Source organism: Fukomys damarensis, unplaced genomic scaffold (assembly GCF_012274545.1).
Source record: "Fukomys damarensis isolate Sample0158 unplaced genomic scaffold, DMR_v1.0_HiC HiC_scaffold_7, whole genome shotgun sequence".
NCBI classification, from domain to species: domain Eukaryota; kingdom Metazoa; phylum Chordata; class Mammalia; order Rodentia; family Bathyergidae; genus Fukomys; species Fukomys damarensis.
The window spans coordinates 40,209,113-40,220,592 of record NW_022900919.1 but is presented as its reverse complement, the minus strand read 5'-3'; the positions used below and the strand labels follow the sequence as shown (position 1 = coordinate 40,220,592).

General features: G+C 47.7%; 1 protein-coding gene across 2 annotated transcripts in view; it reads right to left on the bottom strand.

Annotated features, from left to right (window-relative positions):
* Nucleotides 1–1,640: 1,640 nt before the first annotated feature.
* Fermt1 (fermitin family member 1) overlaps nucleotides 1,641–11,480 on the bottom strand; it is a 36,577-nt gene continuing 26,737 nt past the window's right edge. For both annotated transcript variants that reach the window (XM_010607502.2, XM_010607503.3), the window contains exons 14-15: nucleotides 9,614–9,755; nucleotides 1,641–7,776 (exon numbers count right to left, since the gene is read on the bottom strand). In XM_010607502.2, the coding sequence (XP_010605804.1) occupies nucleotides 7,603–7,776; nucleotides 9,614–9,755 (316 nt within the window). In that variant the 3' untranslated portion in view covers nucleotides 1,641–7,602. The remainder of the gene's footprint in view (nucleotides 7,777–9,613; nucleotides 9,756–11,480) is intronic.

Here is an 11,480-nt window from a genome sequence, read left to right as displayed (position 1 = left end):
CTTCACCACGATAGTGAAATATTTCAGAGTCCTCCACAGCATACTTCCCCCGAGACCTCACGGCTCACAGTCGGGTTATACGTACACCCTTACCTGCAAGGAAAGCTGACAAGTCCAGCGTTAGGCCCGCTGTGGTGAATGTAGGCCAAAATGATGTGTCACTGTGCTTAGACACATGGACTCAGCCCAAATCAGGTTCTGCTATCAAGGAAGAAAGGAAAATGGTCTGGTAGGTAGGCAAATAATGAGGCTGGCAACAAACAAGAGTCTGCTGATTTTAGTTCCGAGACAGCTGTCAAGTCTGCTCTTTTTGAGGCCCTAGCCAGCCCACAGCATGTGACAGCCCTCGGCTATCCTGAGTCCTGCCTTGCACCCTGACTTTTGTTCTCCTTCACGGCCACATGCCTGTTCCCAATGCGCCTGTCTGATCCCAGCACCGCATGGGTAGGAGCTCTCACAGGTCCCTCCCTCTGCTGACCCACCCTCTGCCAGCCTGACCCAACACCTGCCCTCCTCTCCACTTGACAAGTCCTTGGTCACCCTTCAAGGCCAAGGCTAAGTGTGCCCTCCTCTGGGAAATTTCCCTGATCTGCCCCCAACTATAACAACACAAATTATTCCTTCCTTTTGTTCTCATATGTCCTTTAAAAAATACACTGTGAATAATGCTTATTATGCAGCATTATAGAATTATTTGCTCAGATGTTCTTGGTAGCTTTAAAACTACATTTAAACTACTATAGTGACTTTAGCAGCTGTTGTAATGCCTTGTCTCTTGGTGTCTATTCTCTCTTTCTGTATCACCAAAAGAACCTTGATTGCTGGTCAAGCCCATGGCTACTTTGAACAAAAGCCAAGTATTTCAATCTCCCTTGTGGCTGATTAAAGCCATGTGACATAACACCCAGAGCCACAGCAGCCTCGTTGAATCATGGGATGATGTTAAAATAACATTGTGTATAGACACAGGTGTGTATGTGTATTTGTACATAAATACATAACTTTCTCATGACTAATACATTTTAATATTAATATTTTCACTTTTTCACATCTAAGATTGTGCACACACACACACACACAGTTGAATATGAAAGAGGGACAGGCAGACAGATACAGGGATTTGAATGATGACTGCCATGATATGATGGACTCTCAGAAGAGGAAGTTTTAAATTATGAGAGAAAACTGGAGAGAAACTCTAATTACAGAGATGCTCAAAATCTAGTATTACAGAAGGTTATTGCTTGGTTTTATAATACATTTACACACACACACACACAGTTGAATATGAAAGAGGGACAGGCAGACAGATACAGGGATTTGAATGATGACTGCCATGATATGATGGACTCTCAGAAGAGGAAGTTTTAAATTATGAGAGAAAACTGGAGAGAAACTCTAATTACAGAGATGCTCAAAATCTAGTATTACAGAAGGTTATTGCTTGGTTTTATAATACATTTATTTGTGTGATCTTTGGCAAGTTATTTGACATTTCCATATTTCACATTATGTCTTACTAAAGCAAATAGCTGGAATTTGTCATTGGGATCCACTCAAAAAATAACTGTAAGATTTTAAGAAAAATAATAAACATTTAACAATTTATATTTTTGAAAGGTAAGAAAGTAGATTTTAATTTTGTTTGTAACATAATATTAACAATGACTAAAATAACTTTCAAAGAACAAATATTGCCCATGAATTCATTGAATTACATAAACCAGGTAGTATTCCTAGCAGAGATTGAACTCGGGAACTTTCGCTTGCAAGGCAGGCGGTGGAACCACTGAGCTAAATGCCTGGCCCCAGGTAGGATTTCTTAAATATGTGACCACTAGGTTGGGTGTACCCCACAAATCCCTGTGATCTCAGACCCGACCAAACTAGCACAAGTACATTTCCCACCCCAAACTCATTGCTGTTTGTGCCTCCTTGTCCTAGAGGGAACTTTGCTTGGGTCACTTACTAGGAACTGATTACTCAATACTTGCAAAGTTCAAACAATCATTTAAGAAGAGGGGAAAAGGTCAGGATTCAGACATTTCACTCAGCCTTGGAAGACAGCCTATGTCTGGTGGGAAATGGCATTAGCTGTTTGCGGGCAAAAGTGAGAGTTGGGCCAACCAGCGGTGGGGGTGGGAGCGGCATGGGGTGTCTCAGGTCAGGGTTCGGTGTTCTCTTTGTTGGGAAAAAGGCAGACATTTCCTGGCCTTGACCCCACCTCTGGCCCAGACCGGCAAACAGATGTCCTACTGGACAAGTGGGTCAAGAATTAAGATCCGAGTTCTTCAGTAGAAAATTTCTCATTGTAGCATCTGAAATGTAGTTTAAAGCAGTTGGAAGGGAGAACAACATCTATGGAGTTCAGAGGGCCTTCCTCAAATATGATCCTAGAAAAATCAGCTCTGGGACAACACTACAATCTAAGACAACCTAGGACGCTTAGCCCAGGAGGCCTTGCATTCCCATGGGAAATACAGGGAGTACTAAAGAGCAGTGCAGGTTGCAAGGGCTGGATTCGAATCCTCGATGCCCATACACTAGCTGGTGACCACGGCAAATCTCTTGACCTCTGTGTACACCGTTCCACTGCGTGCTGTGATGGGTTGGTCCCTGCCGGAGCTGCATGTTCACCTCGACCCCAAGCCTGTGTGTACTGATGTCACGTCAGCAGTGGGGGGTCTTCGCACCCTAGGAATGGGCAAACCAGCGCTGGCTTGGACCACAGAGGTGCCAACCATCACCAGCACAACCCTTCACACTTCCTGATTTGTGCCGTGGGGCTGACAGTCCGTACCTGACCAGAGGACCAGGCGAGAGGACTCTGGGCACTCACTAGGGATTGCCCTTGCTATGTGAGCTAATTCTTCTGGCCCTGCAGTGTTCGCTAGAGCTGAGACTGGTCTTCGGAGAGGTGAGAGCTGATGGCACTCACTGGCACAATGGCTGGCAGAGCCATTCAGCCTTCTGTTCTCTCTCTCACCCCAGGGCACATCTGATTGATTAAGACTTTCAGCCTACTTTGCACTTCAAGTTACACAACCAGGGGACTGACACAGAGGGTGAAGTTCTGCTGGCACATTGACAGTGGAGGCCTCTACAAGGTGCCCTGGGTGCTTTGCCCTCACCCTCCTTGTCCCGATCCTGCACCTCTGACAAATGCTGTGGCCCAGGACCACACTTGGAGTAGAGAGATGCAGTCCACATGGGCTTAGTGGGTGGCCCCTGACCCTCAACAGCAATGAAGGCGCTTCTGTTTTGAAGTCCAAATTGGATGTGTGTAACTCCTGGAAAAGAAACACTAGTGCTGAATCTTGTTTTTCTTCTTTTTTGATAACACTGGGTCCCATGGTCTGGCCTGGCTGCCAATCTTGGTTCTTTGCGAACATTCAGGAAGTTAAGTGACAGCATAGAGATCCAGGGCTTTTTGGCAAGTGCCTGGTCAGATCTTCACCTCGAGTGCTCCCTGGCCACTGAATGTCCCACCACATCCGAGTGCTGCCTGGATGGCTGTCCTTGCTGTCTCCTCATGGCCATAGTGGCACAAGTGAAGTGTCCTTTACCAGGTGCTGGACCCAAATGGGCCCCTTAATGCACCTACCTTGTCACCAAGGCCTATAATGGTGGCATCTTTTGCATTAGAAGGCAAAACTTGGGGTTTTGGATCCTTCTGGGCCCTGAGTTTTGCTGCTCCCCTCACTAAGGGCTCTGCCTCCTCCCCACTTTTGCAGCCTCAGGAGCAGTAAAAAAAAAAGCACTTCTTGCTTCCAGGGCAAAGGAGATAAACAGTTCCAGGAGGGTGAGGAGCAGCTACAGGGCTCTCTTCCAGGACCAAGCGGAGGACAGGCAGTAGGAGACTCAGGGTCTTTGTCAAGGTCACACAGGGAGGCAGAGGAAGCTACGTTGAGAGGACATTTTCCACTATTGTTAGGAGCCTCAGAGAATCTACAGGGAAAGCTCTATGAGGCCTTTGCTGCTCCATGCATGGTGGAAAAGCAGAAGGACAAGTGGGCACAGGACAGGACCAAGGGGCCACGTGCTTATGACAAACCACTTTTGGAAAATGAATCTGCTCTTGTGGGCTACATTAAACCCTTGGTGAAGGTGAAGCTCCCACGGCTGGAGCATCTCTACAGGCCCCACCCACCTCAGCCCCGCTACACTGTCCGGTCAGTGAGGTCCGGTGGAGACAGCCCCGACCCAAGCCGTAGCACTGATTCTTGGTTCTGCATGCGATGTGGGGAAATGCCAGGAGGCTCCTGAAGCTTTCTCTAAACCACCCAGCCTGGCTTCCACGTAACTCTGGGCATAGGGATGGCTTAATCTCTTAGGACCCTCCCTTCAGGTAGCCAGAAATTTTCCTCATTAAGAAGTTACCGTCCCAAGGACAGCAGGGCAGCACAGGTGTTTGTGGGGACAGAACAGAGGACCGGTGGCTTTCTCTCTCCCTCCTTCGATAGCACTCAGTATTTCCACACCACCTCGGCGATGTCCAAAGACAGGGAAGCCCGAACACAAGTGAGAGCCAAGCGCCGACCTCTGCATCTCCCAGTCAAGCTCCAGGACTTAGGAGTCCATGGGCGGGAGGCTGAAAGGCAAAGTCCTCCTACTGCCCATCTGCCTCTGGGAGACTCTGGGGTGGGGAGGATGAAGGGAAGAGGCCAGAAAGTCAGGTTTGTATAAGAAAATAACGAAATGAACAGAGGTCCTGAATGTAGAGGTGGAAAAGGAATCTGGTAAGTATACGAAAAATACCTTTTAAGTGATTTCAGAAAGTAAATATTGCAACATACCTTGCTCTCTGGTGCCTATGGCCGAAAGGTGAGTGTTCAAATAACTCAGTTCATTTTTCTGACCTCGAGACTTTCCCAAAATAAAAAATTGAATACTTCCTTACAAGGAATGTAAACATTACATACTGCAAACATGTGCACCAATAATAATAAAAAAATACTCAAGCTCCTCATTTCTGTGACTCCCAGACCTACTGATCCATCCCCCTCTCCTAGCTAACTCTGGAGCAGCTGCTATCTTCTGGCTGTTCTACCAGCATGAGCTTGCTGTGGGGACCCTGAGTCAGGGACGCCACATCTGGGCTAGGAGTGGGGCACAAGTGGATGAGGGAGGGTAGGGTTTGCTGGGTTATGATACACCTGGCTTTGGAGCCTGGTTCGTTATGGGCCATGAGGCTGTGAGCAAGTTATCCACTTTCTGGGCCTATTTTCCCTGTAGAAAGAGGCAGCAAGTGTTCTTCCCCTCTGTGGGCTGCTGTAAGCATGGCAGGAAGGATTACAGTATCTATAAACTGGGCACCATTACCCACATTACCTGCCTAACTCTGTTTGGCCACCAGCCTTGGAGGCTGTGAGGTTCTATCTCGGTGACTTCAGAGGACTGCAGAGCCTGTGCTGGAATCTGGGATGGCAGGGAGAGGTGCTCATCAGACCCGAAAGGCCTCTTTCCTAGCAGGATTCATTTGCCTTTAAAGAGACGGCACACAGCAGTAAAGAGGACACAACTGGACTATATTCACATCCATATAAACCTTGTAATTAAAAAAGCCATACAAAATAAAAAATGCAGATCGAAGCATCTGGGGTAGCTAAGACAGCAACCAGTGTTGAAAGGAACACATTCATTTAAAATTTCATCATAGGAAGTCAGGTGCCCTTTTGTACCCAGTGTAGGAGAAATTTGGATTTGTTCTTTGGAACAGTGCGTTTAAGGTCATTTTGCCCCACTACTCCCTTGCGATGTTTGTGTAGTTAGTTATAGAGGAAACGCTCTCCTGAAAGTGCTAACCTTACAGGCAGCTTAGTGAAAACCAGTCAATTCCAGGGAGTGTTTCCCTGGAGACATCAGCCCACCATGAAAAGCTAAGGTGGGGGTGGAGTGGCCTTGGCCTGCCCATGGGACACGGAGCGTTGATCTCCTTGGCAGCAGACAAGGTGTGGGATGAAGATGCACCATTTTATGGAGAGTCCATTATGATCTGAAAGACCTGTTCAGGTTCACATAGAGCCCTGGGCTACAGAGAAATGACCAGCTCCAAGCTGAGCACAGTAGCACAGGATTCTCTATAATGGGAACCAAATTTTCCACACATAAAACCATGCCTGAGCTTTGAGCCACGTCTCAGAAATTCAGCTGGTGCCTGGGAGCTTCAGGAATATGTCTAAGCAGAGAATGCCCAGAGGGGAGCTTCTGGCCCGGGGCCATGGGTCTCCCCCAAGGCTGAGTCCATGCAGCTGCTGGACTTGCTGAGATCCTGCTTTTCAGGTAGCTTTATGGGAAAAAAGATGACAGCTGGGGCTGGGGGCTGGTGGGCTTCGGGGCCCTGGCCTGGCCCCCGAGGGGTGCAATCCAAGTGAACTGGAAATGCAGTTGGAACTCGGCTTCTCCTTCCGACTCAGGTTCTTTGGGTGGCAGTACAATATTTATAAAGAAATAAAATATTTGATATCTCCCTTTACTTCTATTATCACTTTTCACTTCCTCCAAACTCACTCCTCCCACCACTAATAAACCAAAATGGTGGGTGATGATTCAGGAGGTAACTGGCCCAGGCTGAAAACTTAGGACAGGATGATATAGCAGGAAGCAGAGAAGAGGGTCCTGGTACTGGACTGTGTTTTATGGAAGTCAAAGGCCTTGAGGGAAAAGGCTGGGCATCACGGCAAGTCCAGGAGGACACGGGGTCCCAGGAGTCTTTCCCTACCACACAGACCATGAACGTGGTGGTCTCCAGTCTGCCTCGCTCCTCGACCAGCTGGGTGGGGCCCTACTAGACTCCTTGGGAAATAATGGAGGTGGTTTGTGAATAAAGAACTGCCTGCCTTCCCGAACCCCATCCACAGCAGCAGCAGTTGAGGTGTGGATCTGGGTTGAAGAATAACTTTCCTTGCCCCTGTTGTCACCCATGCCTTCAAGAAGGACTTTAATGTTATTGGGATCTCCAGGAGTGGGACGGGGGCTCTGGGTGGCAGCAGTAACAGGAGAGGAGGGGCAACCAAGACCAGAGGGGTCATTGGTCACCTCGGCAGATGTCACTGCAATAAAGGATGACTCCGAAGACCGCTTGTGCCAAGTGGTACCCATAACCCGGCCCCACACCCTCACTTCCTCCATCTCCAAGGAGAAAGTGTGTGTAGACAGGACGGGACTAACATCTACTTCAGTAAGAAAAGACCTATTTCTCTTCATACCTGAGTTTGTGTATTAGGAGTCGTACTCAATACACGATTTTCCCCTACTGTCTCCGACACTGACTTAGCAGTGAGGCAGATGAACACGTCTAGCACGTCTAGCACGGCCCTGGAGCTCCACACTGGGCCTTGGCGGAGCCCGGCAGCACCACCTCTTCTCACCCTCCCCCTGTACAGAGCCGACAACTGAGGCCCCTGCGCGGAGCTGGCACAGGGCGAGGTGGGCACAGAGGTGTGCTGGAGTGTGCCGATGAGGCGAGGGTCCGGGAGTCCCCTGGTGGACCTGTTCTGCACTAGTCCAACCGCCCACCGGGCAGGTCTACGCGCTCCACGGACCCCATTTGCCCAGGGAGGACGCGTCTCCTCGGTGCAGGCCAAACGGGCCTGCTTTGCTTCAGTCCTGACCACCAGTCAGTTTGTGAAAGAGGTCCTCGTCCAGGGTCTCATTCTGGTCCTTGGAGCGGGTGGACAGGAAAATGTAGCCGCCGATGCACTCGTGCACAACCTTGCAATCCGCACTCAGGCAGGTGAAGGCAATGGAGACGTTCTGGTCAAACTCGATCGCCACCTGGAAGAGGAAGGGTGGACGAGGGGAGGCGGGGCTTAAAGTCGGACTAGGAAGGGCGGGGTAGCTGCTGCTTTGCCGGCCCTGGCCGCTGGGGCTGAAGTGGCTAGGAGATGCACGCATTACGGACCGCACAAGAAACCACCGCTTCCATCCCACGTCCCACACCGACAAGGGAGCCAGGTCTTTGCTCTTTGCGACCTCTTGTGGTGTCAACTCTGATGCGCATCTGGTAAAGTATTCCCAGCGCACGCGTACAAGGGTGATTTGCCGAGATCCCGCACAGTGCATCATCTAGCTCTTCCCCGAAGGCAAAATGACTTTTGAAAGAGAAATGTTTGGAATCCAGTCAGAATATCCAGGCAGCCACGATAACAACTAAAGCCATTCATGAAAGAAAGGGGTCTTCCAGAACTGCTTCGGAAAGTGGCTAGAATAATGGGGTAAGTGTATTTGAACTGAGGAGGAATATTGTGAGGGGGTTAATGGCAATATATCTTTTATTCTAACAATGAAACAAACACTTTCAGTACTTTTCAATCATACCTCATACTTTCTGTCTGCCCATCTGGCTGTTTAGATTTAAGAGCTACCCAAGCCTTCCCTTGTGGAGTTTTGCACTCTTCAATGGAGAATAAATGGCCTGCCTGAATTTTCCTTTGTCCACTGCCCCTCCCGAGGTGAAAGTCAAACACTCAAGGCACCACATATCACTGGCTCTCATTCGCATTGGAATCACCATGAAACTTTCACAGTGACAGTGCCCAGCCCCACTCCCAGAGGTTTGGATTTTACTGAGCTGGAGTGTGGACCAGGAGATCTTAAAAAGCATCAACGTGTTAGAGCGGCTGCACTAGGGAACATAGATCTCTGACCTTTATTCTACACGTGTGTGCCCAGATGGTTATGAGTGCTGCTGAGGAGTCCAGAGTCCTTAAGAAAACTGTAAGCCAGGCATAGTGGCACATGGTGTAATCCCAGCACTCTGGGAGGTTGAGGCAGGAGGACTGCAAGTTTGAACCCATCTCGGGCAACTCAGAGACTCAATGAGACGTTGTTTAAAAAAATACACACACACACACACTAAGTGGTAGGTCTCTTTTCTCAGTCAGCTCCATGCACATACCCTCTTGGCACTGGAATGCCAAGGTGGGCAACTGAGCCTTTGCGCCCTGGATCAGCTAGATCTGTTGGCAGCTGGAATGGTGGGTCTATTTGAACTTACTTTGTAAAGCAGTTCTATCCCAGGTAGGTTCTACATACCAAGTAATCATCAACCTGAATCTTATGCTGAGTCAATGAAAATCAACATACTGCTAAGCAATTTTACAGTCTGTGTGTATGAAAAGTCTGAATGGAGACTAAGCCAGCTCGCAGTGTTAATAAGAACATTTGACCCTTGAGGTTCAGTGGCACATGCCTGTGATCCCGGAGGAAGGGAGATTGCTTCAAGTTTTTGGCCAGCCTAGATTGCATAGTGAGTTCAAGGCCAGAATGAGCTAGACGGTGAGACCCCGTCTCAAAAACAAAAAACAGCACAGCAACAACAACAAACACAATAACAACAAAAACAAAACCAGAACACTTGGCCTGTGCCTGTTAGGAAGGAGACTGCCTGGAGTTGCACATGATTATTTTAGCACACCATTGGCACATTTCTGTAGGTTGTTAGTTCTAAATATAAAGACACTTTCTTAAAATCAGAATAATCTGCAATTCTGGGGAACAAACATTTATAGGTGGCAGAGCATCTGCCTAGTGTGTGCAAGGTACTGGGTCCTATCTCCAGCACTGCAAAAACACAAGCAAAAGTCACTGAGTACCAGAAACTTCCCTTTACCTGCCGGATTTCCCAGTTGACATTCCACTGCTTCATATTGGTGAATCTCCATGTTGTAATTGGAATCCCAGTGGCTGCATCAATTCTGATCAACCTATTGTATGAAACTCCCAGAATGTCATCTTTCTTGAAACCCTTAAACCTGAAAAAATAATACTGATTCAGAGAAGCAACTGTTCATTCATATACAACTTCTTAAAGAGTAGTCAGCAACATTTCTAGATTACTTCAGAAGAAAGGACACGAAGGACCAGTTTACAGTAGGAGGACTTTTTACTGTGATAAAGAAACGATGAAGAACACAGGCAATTACAGTAACCTCAAAGTTATTGAGTGAAACTGACCTCAGAGGAAAGTGAAATCAGGCAGAGTCAAATCGATCCATCCAAAATTAGCATAGATCTGTGGGCCAGTACCTTCTAGGCACTAGGACACAGCAGTGGGCTGCACAGAAAGAATATTCCTGACTGAGTGGCAGGGGTGAGAATCATGAATAAATGAAATACTCCAGATAAAGGGATGAGGGTGGGGTGTGAAGGGGTAATGCAATAGGAGCCTGGACAGGTCCCTCACACTTGACTACTTAAACAGGCATAGGACTTGCTCTGTTTCTCTGGGTTCTCAGCAGGAACCCACTGTAAGTACAGCTTGGTGAGTTCAGTAGAAATGCTCAGCAGAGGTAGAGGAGGGATTAGACTCTGGGCCCAGTTGGCTCAAGTGTCCATGTTCTTTCTACCATTTGGGGCTGGCTTACAGGAGAGCTAGGTGTGGTGGTGCATGCCTATAATCCTAGCACTTGAGAGGCTGAGGCAGGAGGATCCCTAGGAGTTCCAGGCCAGGCTGAGCTACATAGTGAGTTCAAAACTAGCCTAGAATACACAGTGAGACCCTGACTCAAAACAAAACAAAACAAAACAAAAGAACCCCCCCTGAAACATGGTGGGGGGTCAGATAGGATAAAATAAAATAAAATGTATTTTAAAAACCCCAACAAACCAACCAAAAAAAGTTTATAGGTGATTATATGTGTGTGTGTGTGTGTGTGTGTGTGTGTGTGTATGTGTGTATAAACATGCACAAGTATGCCTGAGCACTTGTGGTTGTCCAGCACAGCTCTGTCCTCTCTCACTCTTTTGCTGGGGTAAATAAAGCAGAAAGAGTTGCTTGTTTGGGACAAACACCAGGGACAGAAGTTGAATGAGGTGCTTCAGTGACTAGAAAAGTCTGAATCAATGGTCCTGCCAGCAGAGGTTAGAGGTTAGAGAAAATGATCTTTGGAAAAGAGGCAAGGAAACAATGAAAACTCCACTTTTGTAAAAGTCAATTCTTTAAAATATAAACCAATCTTCCTATTCCCAAGTAATACAATGAGAAAGTGATAGTCTCTTCTGTACTATAGGCTGAAGTATAAATTTTGCTTAAGCACCATCTGTCTTCTCGGCTGAGTTAGAAAAAAGTTCAATTTACAAGCACACCAATGTACACATTTTGGGAAAGCACTCATTGTCCATGGTGGGCAGAGCCTCGATGCTCAGTAGGGTTACCAGGGAGGACGCCGAGGCCTGCCCCTCACTAGGAGGTGAACTTGGATGACTCACTGGTGCTCTTTTCTTTATCTCAGTGCTCCCATCTGTGAAATACATGAGGGCAAAGGATGAGCCATCTACAAAAGCAATCTTTAGCAGAAACCATCAGAGTGCCATGGAAAGAGGATTGCTTCCTCATGAGTCTGGGAAGACACGACAGGGTTTATTAGGACCTGAAACGTAAGAACTCTACAGGGCTACGCCATGAGATGCGATGGGACATATACATCCTGATACGAATGAAAGTCAGAGATTTCATAAAATCAGTAGCTGATTGTTCT